Below are 17,636 nucleotides of genomic sequence, written 5' to 3'. Positions count from 1 at the left end.
TCTTCATTATGTAATTGCTCCTTCCAGAGGAAATTCTAAACAGAATGTGTAAAGTGTGTGATCTTTACTCCCTAAGATCACGTTTCGGGACGGGGATCTCTTTGATTGTGACACACCACCTCGTCTCATCAATGCAGGTTCTCTCTTCGAGCCATCTGCGTGCCCTTTCAATCGCTGTCCCCTCTAATCACCCAGTCAATGGCCTTTTGTTCCTAACACTTTCCAAATGTTGACCCTCTATTGCGCCAAATAACCCTCTTCCATTTCTCTGTACTCAGACTTCCGAGATAAACTCCTGAATGGTGTCTTACTCTCTCGCTCTGTCTTTCTCCCTCTCGCACACACATACACACATTTTCCTAATTGTCTTGTGATTGGCCCATTAACCCAACCAGGGCCCTGTATAGTAGATCCATATGTCACTTTGCCTAGGGAGTGTTTTGGACAGGACCAGCAGCACGGTTGGAAGGATTGGGATGCTGCTCAGGTCTAAATTGTAATTAGTGGGATATCCTGACAAGGGTCGAGGGGCAAGCCTTCGGGTCAAGGATTGTAGAGTGTGTCCCGCAGCTAACAGGTGCTCTACGGGAGCAAGAATCCTTCCTTTTGGTGGCTGGGCACTGTTATCTAAGAACATTGAAACCTTTCTTAGTATCTATGTAAGTTAAAGGTGAAGCGTGTCATTTTCGTTCCACTTGTGGCACCACATGCAGTTGCAATCTGTGAGTCCAAACATAACCGGCTCAACCAATGGGGTGAGTTTGGGGCGGGACTACACATTTCTGTGACCAATAGTTTGGATGCAATCATTATTTTCCAATTCTGTTTGGAGATGCCAAAATTGTATGCTTTACATTTAAAACTCTTACAAATTTGTGAGATGGACAACATCAAATGTATAAACTGTTCATGAACTGTGAGAAAAATGAAGGCATCACAATATTTTAATATAACTTTCTTTCAATAGATATTGTTCTGTTTTTGGTGAAAATTAGTAATTTGGGATTAGCACCTCTTCTTTTATTGCTCCTGTATGACATATCGCTTTATTGAACCTTGAACACTCTTTAAGTCGCTTTGGATAAAAGTGTCGGCTAAATGACTAAGTGTTAATGTAATTGAGGATTAATAATCAGCTTTTTCCTCTTTGATCTAGAACCAGAGGACAACTTTGAATTCATCATCGTGTCTCTCACGGGACAGACGTGGAATTTTGAGGCGACGTCCTACGAGGAGCGTGACGCGTGGGTACAGGCCATTGAAAGTCAGATCCTGGCGAGCCTGCAGTCCTGTGAGAGCAGCAAGCAGAAGGTAAAAAAACAGATTTGTTTATCAATTCAGTTGATTTCTTTAGTGTTTTTCACAAATTAGGATGTTTGCAAAGCAGCTTTACCGAATATACACGAAATAAAAACAGAAATTAATGATCAAATGCATAATATAAATTATAAACTGTAATAAAAATACGAAAAAATTCAAATGCATTATAAAAAGTTGTGTTATTTAAAATACATGGGGTTCTGCTATTGTGCTATTGAGAAGTTGAAGCTCCAGTTCACAAGTACAACATATAATTTCAATTCCCCGCCTGCATGTTCTTTGGTTTTATATGCTCAACATACATGTGTACACATACACACATACGCACACAAACACACATTAGAAATTGTAATTACTTTATTTCTAATATTACACTGCTCCTATTATGACATTCCTGTTGAATCGCTACCGTCTTAAATCTCAACCCGCTCTTTGTGTTTATGCCTCAGGCCAGGGCCAATTGCATTTCCCAGGACCCTCTACTGAGTTCCTTTGTTCTATTTATTTACCCTCTTTTTTCCCTGCCTTTGAGTCTCATTTCATCATTCAAATGCAGGGAATAATGTAACCGATGATGCTTTTATAATATGCTTTCTTTTGTAATAGTCAATTGTGTTTAAACTTTAACTCCGTAATGATTGTGCCCACAGTCTCGTCTGAGCAGCCAATCAGAAGCCATTGCGCTACAGTCGGTCAGGAACATGAGAGGAAACACACGGTGTGTGGACTGTGAAGCCCAGAGTAAGTCCTCCACCAACTAGCAGAAGGCATTATTATTTTGTTCATTTCACACAAACAAGTGTTAAATGAAATTTGTAACACTCAAGGGTTGTTGGTGACCTGCTTAAAAGGTCAAAGCACGATTGCTTATGAACAAATCCTTCTCCTTCTCAGACCCTGATTGGGCCAGTCTGAACCTGGGGGCCCTGATTTGTATCGAATGTTCGGGCATTCACCGTAACCTGGGGACCCACGTCTCCCGTGTCCGCTCTCTGGACCTGGACGAATGGCCTATGGAGCTCATCAAGGTCATGTCGGCCATCGGCAATGAGCTAGCCAATAGCGTGTGGGAGGCCAACGCTCAAGGTCGCCTAAAGCCCGCCCCTGATGCCAGCAGGTACCCAATTACATATTTTTTTATTCTTTAAAGGTGTATGTCATTTCTGTGGAACCAATGGCATCTTACAAACCTTGTGATTTGCTTGTTCGACTGCCGTGGTTAGTCCAGTCATTACAACCAATGGCGTAAATTTGAAGCGGGGATGTCTGCCTGACCAACTAGTGAAAAGTTGAGGGAGTGTTTAAAACTTTTTTGCTTCATTCTGTTTGGGTTTACTAGTGGTACAAAATGACCTGATTATATTATGCCCCTCCAAAAAATGTTAACTTGAATAAAAATGTGAGTGTAGTGGATGTGTTATGTTCTGACAGAAACACAATGTCTTGTTTATGACACAAGCTGCATTTTGCTTGCCGTCTAGTAGCTGATATATGTCATTCTTTTCACACAGTGTGTGGAATTGTGAGAAATCTTAAATCAGATTCTTCATTTTCTCGCCCCTCCATCTTTAGCGGCGTAATTATCGGCAGAGAGCCTTTAGTCCCACCAGCCATCATAACAAATTAGTGCTGACTGCTGGCCGCCAAAATATCGACTTCCCATTCCACGCCGGCCTCATTAGTCACCTGAAGCACCTTTTAATTACTCCCCTCCTCTCTGAAAATCTTTCGATATGGATCCACCATTTTCCGCCGCCCGCCGTCGATGTGCTAATGCGATTATAGTTCTTCATGTAGCTGTTTATTTATGTATGTGAAGGCATGTGGCCCCCTGAGTGGGAAGAGCAGATTACAGAGAGGGTCAATATTATCTCAATTAACCTCAGTCACTGGACACAGTCCTGCAGTCATTTCTCTGCTCACCCTCAATACTCCTGCTTAAGCAGACAGGGAGAGTTTGCTTATGTATTTCCCTCATGTGTTGACTTGGAAGGCTGTTTGTTTAATGGCATTGATATTTGATGTGTTATGAATTTGTTGGCTAAGCAGACAAGATGCATGTGTAGTAAAAACATGCATTTTACTCTACCCTCTTCAATTTCAACTCTACCCTCTCACCCTCTTCAATTTCAAACCTATATGACTTATTTGAAAATGTTGTTAAATGGACCCCATTGACTTAAATTGCTTTTGTGTCCATTCAAAATAAGTGAATGGGGTCCAGTGTTGTTTGGTTACCAACTTTTTTCAAAATATCTTCTTCTGTGTTCTGAGAAAGTAAATATATTCATGTTTGTTTGTTTATTTGTTTATTTTTGGTTTATTTCATTTAATTCTGCGTTGACATTTATGTCAGTTTCACAAACCCACTTCAGTTCACTTCGAAACCCCATTGGGAAATTCCACTCCAATAAAAGACAAACAGTTCATAAATAAATGTAAAGCAGTTGAGAATAGTGTTGAATTGTACTCCGATTTCTATGTAGCATGTAAGAATTTGATTGTGTCACCGGTGCTGCGTGTAATTTGCTGTCTCCACATCATTTACTAAACCGTTGAATTGATTTAGCTTGTAACCGAATGGTTCCAGTCTAAGGGGATAGAAGCACAATTGAATGTAAAGACTGTGTGAATCCGGAAAGATGTGTGGGGGTAAGTGATCAAATTTGCGTTTGTGGTGCACGTTCTTCCTGATTAGCACGTCTCTGTGTTGCGCTAAACGCTTAAATGCAGCGCGCTTGCGTCCCGGTGAACAGCATAGGCATCGGTGTGTGCGCTTGCATCCAGGATTGGTGGTTGATAAATGAAAACCCACCCTCGTGGTCTCTCAAGTGAGTAATAGAGCTCGAAATTTCATTTTGCAAGCGACTGATTTAATGATCCAAAGGGTAATTAATGGGCTGATTATCTTAATGTTAAATATGGCCAGCAGCAATTAGACTGACCTCCCGCCTGTCAAGGTCTGGGCTACTCTCGCCTTTCAATTAGGACCCTGTTTGAGGGGTGGGGGTTAGAGGTATCAGGGAGAGAACGGTTCTCTTACACACCTCTGTGTCTGTGCCTGGATCACCATTTCACTCTGAACATTGGAATTATGTTTGGGACTGATCGCACCCAGATGGCCCACCTGGATCAGAGGAGAGGATTACATGCTAGAAGTTGTGCAGCAAGTTTGCAGCAAGGTTATTTTAGTTTACTAAAATTAAGCTTTGAAAGTGTTTTTGTTTATTGAAACCAAAAAAAAATTGGCCTAAAATTATGGGGGAAAAATAAACTAACAAAACATTTAAATGTTGCCTGAAATAAATGTAAAGCACAAAAATTATAATAAAACTAAAATGTATTAATCTATATAGCAGCATAAAAAATAAACAAATTAATATTAAAATGACAAAGGCATATAACAAAGTAAATAAATATTGCACTAAAATTAACACAGAAAATAAAAAGCTTATTTAAAATAATAATCAAAACGAAATAAAACTGAAATCAAAATTGTTTTGCAGTTCCCTTTTATCCTATAAAATATTTTTGGAAGAATGAAAATGTAAACCAAAAATACTGCTTATAAAAACATGTGTTGTGTAGAAATGTAGAAATATCACTGTACATCAAAAAAAATAGATCATAAGATAAAAAATATGACATTAGGGGTGACCCCGAATAGACGAAGATTCGATGGCTTGATAGGAGGAGCCTGACTCGACTACCAATCTCATAGTCCAATCTTCACAGACGTGTTATGCAATGGGGATCATACCGTTTTGGTTATATTGGCAGTGGCGTAGCAGATGTGGATGCACTGCACCGCAAAAAATATTATTTTTGATGCAAAGCAGGGCTAGTCAACAGGCTTCAACATTTCAAATAATTGAAGAGAATTTAAGAACGATGTGCTTTAAGAAATGCACGTCCTGAGATGCCAGATCTTTGGTAGTCCAATACAAAAGTAATTCCCGTGGCTCATGACGATTGACGTTTTATAAAGCGATTTGATCGCTCTGTCCAAGTAACCTATTGTTATTTACAATGTTATAATTAGAAATCTACAGCCACAGGCATTCGGTTTGCACACGCGATAGGTCGTAGTCCAAAAAGCATTTTCTGCCCTTGAAAGTAACTGCAGGAAGAAGATTCTTTATCATAAGATTCATTATCATAATCAATGCAGGAATAAGAATAACTTTTTTTTTTTATCTGAGACATAATACATAATATGTATGATTTAAGCAGCTATATTTACGAAAACAGCTGTTCATCTCACTCCAGAACTTGCACTTCAAAGGATCTGCTTTTCTTAGTTTTCGAAAATGCAATAATAGCCATAACTATGATGATAGCGTTTAGTTTCTTGCACAGACAAATTGATTGGCTTTATAAGATGCCAGTTATCGTCAAGGGGCAGGGTTTACTTTTGTGCTGCATGTATTAACTTTTTTTGACCTTTATTGAACCATTTTCATGAATATATTCTTGAAAAAACAATTCCACCCATATCTTAGAAGCAGGCTACTGGTGGACTAGGGGTGAGTAAATTAACGCATTAAGGAATATAAAATTTGATTAAAAAGACAATATTCCTTTTAATAGAATACATTGAAAAGGCACAAATACTGGATGCAATATTTGTGTGCATGTTTTAATTTTTTACCTATAAGTAACAGCAACAAAAACAGTATAAAATGAACAAATTGCAATAAATAAAACGAATACCAAAAGAAATGATGATATGGAAAAAACTGGCCCGCATCCTATTTATACTTTTGGAATCTGGCCGGACCCAGCGCAGCATTGCGTCTTCTGCGCTATAAGACCAGTAAAGAGAAGCAGCACGTTCTGCACGCAGCCGCAGATGACTCGCAAATGAGTGTGTACACCGTTTCCAATTATTTGTCACTAACTGAACGTTTGGGCTCATAAATATGAATTACACTTTTTCTGTAAATGCACGTCGTTCGTTACTTAGACTGAACTTCGAGCTGTACGATACAAAAAAAGAATCAAGTGATAAATCACTGCAAATACTTTTGGAACTTGTCAGTCTATGCACTGAAAGCAAGAAAGCGCGCGTGTCAGGAGGACGGAGAAAGAGTTTGCAGGAAAAATGGTTTTAATGCTAAGATGCTTTATTGCATTTCTCCTTTACATGCGGTAAACAAAGTAACTTTATTTGTTGTTCGTTGGTAATGAACGTGCTGTATTCCCATTTGTAAAAAAATATTAATTCTCATCGATTTGAGTTGAGATCTGGTTTAGTATGTTTAAGGAAAATGTCCATTAATTTGACTATTTGTGGCTTGTGTTTTAAATGTGTTCCTTTGCATTTCAGACATTTTGTCTACACACATTTATTTTGCACATTTTGACTTGAATCTGGCCTATTTAGTTTTTTATTTATTATTATAAGGGTATATTCTGTTCTAAATAAATTCTGTGAATGTTTTAGTTTTTTTTGCTACATTAATGTTGAGTTGCACTTTGCGCTATACCCTTGTTAACCACCTGGTGTCATCCCCACATGCATACACACGATATGTTGCATTCTAAGCCAAGCCCATTTTAAACAATACATATTTCATCTATGTCCCATATCTCTTTGACAATTTTTGAAAACTGATGTTGTTAAGAGGAAGTTTTTTCCTGTTGCCCCACAGGCCACTCCACACGCTATGTATAACAGAGCCCGAGAGAATTTCTAAACATACCCATTAACCTTTTACTGCCCGTGATAAATTAACACCTCCACTGTCTTTAAAAGTACGGGCTGTACGAGGTCTCCAAAGACACTGCTGTGGGCTTATTTTCAGGACTGTTTAAATAGATTCAGGAGCGCTCTCGCCGAGGCGATAGGTTTTGGCATGAGTGCTCTGTGGTGGCAGCCGGGCCATGTTGCGGTCTCATTTTTTTAATTACTGCGCGGCTGCTACGGACACCAGAGCCTCCACTCTCCTGCCACACACACACAGTGCCGGTCTGTATTAGCGGGCCAGGCAGGGTAGGAGTGACAGCTCTGCTAATTGCGCCTCGTGGTGACTTATTAGGAGGGTGGTGCTCGCTGGCATCCCATACTGCCAACCCTCAGCGACACGCTGACGTTTCACAGCCTGTCACCAAGCGAGAATGTCTCAACGTGAGAAATACAGGCCTGGTGTGTGTTCCACACATCCTTTTGTTTCAAGTGCATATTAATGATACATCCCCACATTCTCTTAGATGAGTTTGCCAAGGTTCATAGCAGAGAGTACATTCTTGCTTGATAAATAAATCTTTTTGAGCATGGAGTCTTGAACTCAGTTATACGTGCAGATATACATTCGTGCATACACAAGTTTTCTTCATCACCTCAGTCAGACAGCTGAGATATCGAGCTCCACACACAGCCTGATCTCGCAGTAACATGTCTCATCGTGAGCAATGCCCGGCCCATAATAATTCAGCAGTAAGTGGCTGAGAAAGAGCCGCTTTATGGCAAGATATCGGTCTCGGAAAGGGCAGAGCTAACAGATTTCAAATTAGACCGGGCTCTTAATCTGGGCCGGGGTGCAGGTGCGCGTCCCCAAAGCAGAGATCAGATTGGGCCCCGGGGACGAATGGGGGGAGGGAGGGGAGTTGGGGAGACCTGCTGGGCTCCATTCTTTCTCAGATCCGGACGCAGACGGACAGCGGCGTGCTATTAACGTCTCGTGAGTCGCTTACTCACCCAACTTTCTTTTTGCGTAGAAGGAAATAAAGAAATGATATTTCCCCACCGCATGAAATCGTACTACACGTTTTTTGGTCATTTACTTATTCCTCGTTTCCGCGTGCGCACTGACAGACAATCACGGCAGGCCATTTCGTGAGCGTTAACTAGCTGATCTGCGTTTGTCAGCCTCTGACCTCGATCCTGCGAGAAGACCAGCGATGCGATCCGGCTCACGGCCTGCATGTTAAACAGCTCCTCTATTCTTCCCCATGTCTCTCTTTTCACTGACAGAAAGCTCAGCTCAAATGTTTCAAATAATTGGCCCCGTTCTAATTCATCTGTAAAAGGACTTCTTGATTAGATTAGGCTAATAGATATTCTTTTTTACATGACTGCCTGCCATTGCCCGTAATCATGTCCCAACTAGGCTAACAAGCCGTCCAATTTACTATTGACATTAAACTGGCTGACAAGAGCCAATCAGAGCACGGCATATTATGAGAAAGTCGCATTATATGAAGCAAGGGGAAATTTAATGCCTGAATTATCACATCGTCTACCTTTCCCTTCAATTTAATACAGAATAAAAAATAATAAGTGTGTATATTTGTAGTCTCTCTCCCTCTATACAGTATGTATCCACTAATACATCTGCTAACTTCTAGTTTTCATGTTTATATTTACTCGGGAGAAGAATGATATCTTCTTTTAAATACCTCTCATTCCCATCTACATCTGGGCAATTCCACGAAAATGTCAATTTTAAGATAAAAACATAAGGTTTTAGGTTTGATGTCTATATTTGGTGGTTTAAATACCCATGTGAATTCTCAGTTTTACCAATACCATTTGTTGGGTATTATTGCTTCTGGTTTGCACATTTTAATTCAAAGCAATCCTACAAAGTATGTTGTCTCCTTTTTGTCGCATCCATAACGCATCCTATTTTAAAGTAGAAACTTGTGCGTAGACTGATATTTTTCTGATGTCTGGACTCTATCATCTGGGGTTTAGTAAAATATAAACAGATGCTTTAATATATTGGTAATAAATATATTTTCTGACTGAAAATGTCACATTCATAACGTTGGAATTGCCCATTTCTTAATATGATTGACTGACTGATTTAAAACTCATAGATTGAATGTCAGCCCTTCCGGGTCAAGGCTTCACTAAACCGCGGTTCGAATCCGGCTTGCGTCCTGTCGCTCCCCATCATTTCCTGTCATCTCTCAGCCGACATTAAGCCACTAAGACTTCGTGAAATAAAGGCTGACTGGTAATGAGCGAAGCATGGAGAGTCTGGATACTCGGAGATCAGGCCAGTGTGGTTTTACTGATGCTTGGCACATTTCTTCTCTCTCACACACATACTTTTTTTCACTCGTGCCCTTTGGCCCCCATTTGCATGCCGCCACTGAAGCGTTTTGATCCAGTTAATGGAACCTCATATGAGTGTGGCCCATTGCCTCCAGTGGGACTGATTCGAGTGTGGCGCAGGCCAGAGCTCAGTCAGAATCAGAATCGCTAAGTGCCCGTAATATTAAAAGAAGCGCTGAGCTTAATTATCTGTGTCTATCCAAGGGCAGCTAACGACTAGGCTGGAGAGGATAATTGATTTCAGACCCTTGTTTTTTCCTTGTTAGGAAAGGGATGGGGGCTGGAGCAGAGCAGCTCTTGGAGGAAAATCGCCCCTTTGCGGCCTTATTCACCTTATAAAAGTCTATCGGTGTAGTTTCTTTTTTTTTCATTCAGACAATGGAGATTTGTTGAGACGTGGTAAGTCAGAGTTCATAGTTGTAGGTTATTGTTAGACCCGATATTGAATTGGTAATTGTAATCTCACACCAGAAAATCCTTTCCCTTTTGAACCACAAAAATTGCTGTTTGGAATGCCTGTTCAAAAAGGAGGGTGGGATTTACTTTAAAGACCCCCTGTGGCGAAAAACAAGTTTAATGTTGTTCACATGTTTATGTTGCGTTTCTAATGTGCTTTAAGACCAACCATATGCAAATTTATCATTTTCAACTATTGCTTTGTGTTTTCTTCATAAAACGGCAGTTTACCCGAAGAAAAGGACGTTTGAAACTGCCCTAGTCAATGACGTCATAAACCTGCAACCAATCAACTCATTTGACCCCCGCGGATCAGCGGTTTGAGCCCTAAATACGCAAAGATTCGTGCTGAAAAAATTGCTACACTGCTGTGTCAACTCGTGGAAGTTTGAAGTTTCCTTTTTAGTTTTACTCACAGCCTTGATTGGTAGGAGGCGGGGCTAATTTGCATATTCATGTCTTTGTGTAGGTGTAGAGTTGCATTCAAGCTAATTTAAGACAGGAAAAATTGTTTCACAAGAAAAAACTTCAAAAGAATGGTCAAAAGATTAGTTTTAAGGGACAAAATGATCGACCACAGGGGGAGTTTAACACCAGGTGTAAACAGGTTTTGAGGTGTGTTTATGCCCAGCAGGAAGTGTTAAAGCATGTGAGGAATGAGCATGCGTCCGTATGCGTCTGCGCATGTGCAGGTAAATGTGCGCTGCTGTCTGTTTGACAGATTTAGCCTGTCAGAGTTCATTACCTGTGAGTCAGTAGGGCACTAATGAGCTGAATTAGTGGTATAATTAGCCTGAAAGAAAAGAGCACCAACCTCCATCTCAACAAGACTCATCTCTAAATTTCTGTCTCTGTCGGAAACTGGTGATCACAGCAGTAGAAACATCTCATAAGTGGTCATTGCTCTCAGGATGTCCCATTGACCTGAACCCTGCTCTCAACAAGCTGAGAAGTTCAGAGGTGTGTGTTTGGGATGGGGGGGTACTGGAGACAGTGGCAGCTGGAGGGCGGCAATCCTGTCATGGGCGGCTGCTTTAGCGGACGCCTGTCAGTGTTGGGTAAACAGCCGCTTGCTTTGAGCTGGACAGGAAGCACTGGCAAGTGGGTAAACACAACCTCACAAAGTGATCGTCCAGGGAGAACACAAGCAGGCACACACACACACACAATCGCAAACAGGAAACCATCCTGACAAGAGATTGATGTGGACGCCCAATAATTCCCCCGTGACCTGTTGCATTCCGCCTGACCATTGATGAGGCTACTGTCCGTCCACACCGTTTCCTCAGTTACACGTCCCATAACGCTCCCTAATAAACCTGTCACACAAACTGATATTTTTTCACATAAACACGTATGAAATACCTTTATAGGGTTTGTGCTGTACATCACGGTGCCCCTCTGTTTCCCTCACACACAACACCCTGACTGCTGGACCCTCTACTTTTTGCTTTTGTTACTATGGAACACCCATTTACACTTCTGTGTGTGTGAACTTCTTGAAAGACTGAATCTTAAACTGCAAGCGCTGTCATCTTTCCGAGTTTTTTTGTCAGTTGTAGTAAATGGAGCGTTTAAAAGCTTTAGCACAGTTTTGTTACAGAAGCTTTTTCCGTTAGCTCGGAGGGTTTCAGCCCTTAGCAACGCTGCTAACTGGGGAAGGCATGCGTTTCAAAGGGCAGTGAAGCTCCACATTTCCTCTAGCAGAGGGGCCGCGGGGAGACCCTGCCGAGCCTCTTCCTCTCTCTTTTCCGTCTTCTGTTGCTCTCCTGCACAGCTCCCAGGATGTTTTGTGTGGGGGCTGTGGTCCGTGGCCCCCGCGCCGGCCCTCTCACTCACCCTGGGCTGACCAGCGGCAACCGGAACGCCCCCCTCCCGAAAGCACACACAGTTAATAAAATTCTTCGACTTTCCCACAGATGCTACAGCTCATGTCTTATCTGCCTCTCCTTCCTGCTCTTTCATCCTTCCTGTGTGTTTTCTCTGCATTCATACTGGTCAAGTTTTTTTATCTTGTCTTTTTAAGTTGCAATAAAATCAACATACCTTTCAGACAGTTGCTTGAAAAACTGGGCAAGCGGGTCAGAAAACCCATTCCTGTGGGTTCAAAGTGGATTAGACATTATATTGGTGGTCAATCGTCTACAAGATCACTTTGATATCTACAGGTGATTGTTACATGCCATGTGTAGGTCTGTGTGTGTGTGTGTGTGTGGTTTGTGACTGCGAGCCGGGCCGTGATGCTCAGCTGTGGCCTCAGACAGAAAATCTTTGAGCGTGCGGTGGGGGTTCGGGTCCGTCAGCATGGCTTTGCTACTTTGATTAAGAAGGATGTCACTAAACCATCGATTCCCCAGGCTATTGATTACCTATTTTTATCCATCTGCCTCTCTGATAAAATGTTATCTCCTCTGCACTCCGGCCCCTGACATCCATACATGGCTAATTTGTAATCAGGGTGTCTGAGTTTAACCCCTTGAGTCACTCTGCACTGCAGTTCATCAGGCCTGTGACTTCCTGTCTTACAACAGCTAAAAGTCACAAACTACTGAAACACGAGCTGCGTGTAAACAAGGGGACACGAGGGATCCACAGAGGCCCAAAGGACAAGACCAGATTAATTCAATTTAATTAGAGCAATTGGGGAATTGTAATCCTTTTTGGCAATTGTAATATATATATATTTTTTATATACGGTTTATGGACTACATAGATTTCCACTAACATTTTATATATTATGAAATAAATTGCAAATAATATGCACATAATTGCAAATAAACCAAATAAATAATACTAATAATATTTTAATAATACATTCTTATATTTAATATAAGAAAATCATAATTTAATTATAGATGATTTGATTATTGAAAATAAAAAAGTTTGAAATTCATAACAATGAACAAAAATACTTAATAATAATATTAAATGAAAAATGTATTCTTAATAAATACATAATTTTATTTATTATATATTTGTAATATTTGGTGATTTCATAATAATGAAGAAAATAAATAAATAATTATTGTTGTTATTATTTGTATTATTATTTACATATATTTATAATAAATAAAGATAATGCATAATTGGATTATTTATTTAATATTTGTAATGATATTTTGTATCGTATTTAATATTAGTGCACAAATAGTGGATATTGTGGGTCAATTCTTGGAATATTGGAGTGCCAAATACTTGCATTAACTATTATCATTGCAATTCTTATTATTGCAATTAACAATACGTTTTTACTTTATTAAGCAAGTACATTTATTTGACACAAGAATAACATCATTGCCTGGTTTCACAGACAAGGCTCTGCTTAAGCCTGGACTAGGTCTAAATCCTTTTTATAAACATAATCGTTATGCATCTTAAGACAAACCAATGGCACTGATATATACATATCAGTGCAAGTTATTTTAAGATGAGACAGCTCATTTATTCATAACATTCATTTTAGTCTGGGACTAGACTCAAGCTTTGTCTGTGAAACCATGCACATACGTAGCATCATCATATTAAAGTAGGTGAGTTAAAAACTGCAAATGTTAGCTGTTTTTGGTGTGATAAGGTCAGATTTAATCTTGAGCGTCTTTCATCGTTGCCAGTCCACTTTGTTCCGAGACATCGAGTCTCAGTCCAGGTGCTGCTGTGAGGAGGAAGTGTGACTGTTGGGTCTCAGTTCTCTGGTTTCACGGGTTGAGACCCCCTGAGGGGCAGCTGTGTTTCAGGGAACAGCTCAATATCCTCTAGCCCAACTCCCTTCCCATCCCCAAGGATTTCAGCACTCCCTCTGCCCCTCAGATAGGAGCTGAAGCTGAACTAATCCAGAGTTGTCTGAGAGGGGCTGTTTACTCTGCAGGGATTAACAGAGATTAGTGCTATCATAGTACAGTGCTATAAACCACCCAACGTTTGGTTATGACCCTCTCCTGGCCTCCACGTGCTCGCTTAACATGTCAAACACTTGCATTCTTATATCTACACTTATCTTCATTCAGCTGCTTGGATTTGTTATGCCATGTTTTATTTATTATACTGTGTTAATCCTTAAATGTTTTGTTTATTTGACCACATTTAGAAGTCTTTTATTCATCTTTACCTGAATTGCCTTTTATCATTATGATTTTATATCCAAGGCATTTCTATGAGATTGACACAAATGTTTAAATGTCTTCTGTGGGTGTATTGCACGGCTCTGTGTTATCTTTTAAATACACCGCTGTGTTTGATGGAGATGTTTGCCGCCGTGCTCAAAATCACAAAGCGCCATCACTGTACACAAATCCCATCGACTTTTAAATGTCATCTGAAATGAGAGGCAGACGGAAACATGGCACCAGTGTGAACCGTTCATTCTTGAGTCTTAATCCAGATTCGGTGTGTGCTTGTTCTTTTTTAGAGAGGAGCGTGAGCGCTGGATCAGGGCCAAGTATGAGCAGAAGTTGTTTTTGGCGTCGCTGACGTGCACAGAACTGACTTTGGGACAGCAGTTACTGCGGGCAACGGCGGAGGAAGACCTGCGCTTTGTGGTCATTCTGTTGGCCCATGGCTCCAGAGATGAGGTCAACGAAACCTGTGGGGAAGGTGACGGCCGGACAGCCCTGCACCTGGCCTGCCGCAAGGGGAACGTGGTGATCACGCAGCTACTCATATGGGTAAGAACACACTGGTTTATCAAGACTTGCATTCTTATTCCTACAATGAGGTGCTGGCCATGGTATGCGTGTTAGAGTGATGTCATTAGGGCTGTCAAACGATTAATCGTGATCAGAACAAACGTTTGTTTACATAATATATGTCTGTGTGCTGTGCACATTTATTTTGTGTTTATAAACATTATAGTGTACACAAACATTTTATTACATTTTATATTTTGTGTTTTTCATAATCAATTTTCTATAAAAATTGCAAAATTGGATCTTATTGATAGTTATCACATAAGTGGAGAAAGAGAGAGAGCACACAAAAACAGCCGCTACCACATAAACTGTCCAGCTTTCAATTTATTGCATCACCTTGAGTGGGCGGAGCAAAGTCCTTGACATGCAAACATGGATGGTTGTGCATTTATAAGCTTGGGCTTCTTCCAGAAGCCGTATAGAAATGAAACAGATTGTGTGTCACAAGTCAGACTGTACATAAACTCAAATTATGTGAAATATTTTACAAAATACTAACATGCAAAGTGAACACACAACCAATAACTAAACTCAAAACTGATATGTGTAGAACACATCATCTTTAAGGTTGTCTTTGTATTTTGTTTCTTTTTAACTCTTTTTTTCTTTTCTCTCTCTGTATAGTACGGGGTGGACATCATGGCACGGGACGCCCACGGCAACACTGCACTGGCTTACGCACGCCAAGCGAACAGCCAGGAGTGCATGGACGTCCTCCTCCAGTACGGCTGTCCCGACGAGCGTTACCCACTCATGGCCACGCCCAACCTGTCACGCAGGAACAATAACCGCAATAACAGCTGCTCCAGCGTGAACAGTGCAGTTATATGAGACATCAAACACATGCGAGTGAACCCATACACATAAACACACATTTCAGTCAACACTCATTGAAAAATATACAGCTCCTTTACTACATCCGTATCACAAGCAGACTGTGGTGAAGACGCATGAGAAGAGCCACTTACAGCCCTACCTGGGCAGCATCTTGACTTTGAAAGCCATCCGTTTGAAAACATTGCAGCATGGGAAATCATGTGGGATTTGGGAGGCAGTGTCCAGCATCTCACCACATTATGGAACAAAAGTGCATAAGTGAAAATGCCAGTTGACACTATTAAGTACATGATGGGAGATTGGAGTCAGTTAACTGACAGGCAGGTGATGCATCCGTCCCCACACTAATAAACATTCTGCCCTCTGCCTTTTGTGTGCAGTACAACGTGTGACTTACAGTATGGGACACCTTATAAAACACTGGGACTAAAAAATACCTAGAAGTTTGCTGAGTGTATGTGTTCACATTGACCCCCACCTCACAAAGACACCGGCCTTTCTGTCCGACGATGACACTTTTGTTTTCTAACAATCTCTCTCTGTTCTCATTCTACACACATTTTTCAGTGCATCGATTCAGTCGGTCAGGTCATTATGTTTACTTTGTTTATTTTGCTTTTAAATGTGAAAGAACGTTTCAATGTTTGAAAATACTCAACTTCTCAAACATTCTGACAGACATTCTGTAGTATTCTTTTAAACCGTTTTGGTTTTAACAGCACACACATTGTTGCAGAGTCAAGTTTGTTTTATTGTTCATTACTGGACCAACAGAAGATTCTTAAAGTTTTTAAATTAAAGGGAATTCTGATTTTATTTAGCAGAGGTAAAGCCTAATGTGTTGATGTCCATCCGTGATGTTTGTGAATGCTGCATGACAGGTCATCAGGTCTGATGTTATTACTTTATTATTTCAGGTAACAGTGAAGTATGTAGGATCAGATGTGTGTTACAAAGTCAGAATAATCTTACTGACTGATATAATAATCCAGGACTGAAATTTTTTCTTATTAGTATGACAATTTGAAAACAGATCTCACAAGCACAGAATATCAATAACAGGTCGCTTTCAAAGCGTGGCGTGCCTCTCTCAGGTCATCTCCACCTGTTGCTGTACACACACACACACACACACACTTTACACTGCACTGAACTCTGTTTCTGAGTCCTGAAGCTCAATTGTCTCAATGAAGAGAAGGGCTCGCTGGCTTTACAATCCCTGTGTGTACATACTCCGCTTTCTTTGTTTCTTCATTCTGTTTTTTCCTCAGTTGTGAGTATATTAGTAGTATTGGAGGAATCACCCACAAATCTTTTTCAAAAATGTTTCCCGACCTCTTTGTTTCATTGGGAGGATAAGGTCTCTCATCAAATGAAAAGTGTGCCTGGTTGCTTTGACTTTTTTCCGTCCTCGACGTTCTATTTTCCTAAATATTTCCCTAATCCTTTTTTTCATCCTTGCCTTTAATCTTCATTGTGTGTCAATGATATGTAGGAGTATTAAAGCAATACGAAACCAAATGTCGGCCAGGTAGACACACAAGTAATAATTTCTCACTGCGTGCATCACCCTGGCACTCTGAGCTGCTGTTCTTATTGAGAGACGAAAAGCCGATGCAAGACTGTGTCTCAGGGCAAACAGTATATTGATATTGACCTACTCCAAAATGATTTCATAGACTTTAGTTATTTACTCTCTCCTCATTTTACTTTGATTGGTTGTAGAAATGTGAAGGTACTTAGGGTTTGTGACGTGTAAAGATTTTAAGTGCGAGTCTTTGTAATGTTGGATTGATGTTCTACATTACAAACCACCTGGAAAGTTGAGTTGGTATTTGGAATGTCATGTAGAGAAGTAAATAGTTTTCTCACTGGAGTGAGAGTTGCATATATTCATTGAAGGACAGGAGCCTTGAGGATAGGACAAGAGACAGGATTGATGTATAGTTGATTTTCAGCTTGAAAAGGTGCATAGTTTTTGCCTTGTATATAACGTAGCAGGCCTTTTAGAGGCGTTTCCACAATAACCATTATTTATGACGAAATGCACTACAGAACACTTGTAAAGAACCCACAATATAATGTCCACTCTGCTTTTCTGTGGAAATTCATTTTTTGTTTTGCATGAACGGATGTAAATGTTTTCTTCCTGTGTAAATGTCTTTGTCTTCATAAAATGACTGTATCCTGACAGGTGACACTAGCGCGTCTGCCAATTTAATATGATCAAGTCGTTTAGCAAGTTTTCCTAAACTTGAACCTCCGCTCCACTT

At 40.4% G+C, this 17,636-nt stretch overlaps 1 protein-coding gene across 4 annotated transcripts in view; it reads left to right on the top strand.

The window, feature by feature from the left end:
* The window catches only part of agap1 (ArfGAP with GTPase domain, ankyrin repeat and PH domain 1), a 148,320-nt gene extending 132,141 nt beyond the window's left edge, over window positions 1-16,179 (top strand). For all 4 annotated transcript variants that reach the window (XM_056750043.1, XM_056750042.1, XM_056750041.1 and 1 more), the window contains 5 exons: window positions 1,157-1,311; window positions 1,971-2,061; window positions 2,215-2,437; window positions 14,247-14,502; window positions 15,151-16,179. In XM_056750043.1, coding sequence (XP_056606021.1) covers window positions 1,157-1,311; window positions 1,971-2,061; window positions 2,215-2,437; window positions 14,247-14,502; window positions 15,151-15,357 — 932 coding nt within the window. In that variant the 3' untranslated portion in view covers window positions 15,358-16,179. The remainder of the gene's footprint in view (window positions 1-1,156; window positions 1,312-1,970; window positions 2,062-2,214; window positions 2,438-14,246; window positions 14,503-15,150) is intronic.
* The last annotated feature ends 1,457 nt before the right edge of the window (window positions 16,180-17,636 follow it).

This window comes from Triplophysa dalaica, chromosome 6 (genome assembly GCF_015846415.1).
Source record: "Triplophysa dalaica isolate WHDGS20190420 chromosome 6, ASM1584641v1, whole genome shotgun sequence".
Lineage (NCBI taxonomy): Eukaryota > Metazoa > Chordata > Actinopteri > Cypriniformes > Nemacheilidae > Triplophysa > Triplophysa dalaica.
The sequence above is the reverse complement of the archived record's forward strand: the minus strand, read 5'-3'. Positions and strand labels throughout refer to the sequence as shown.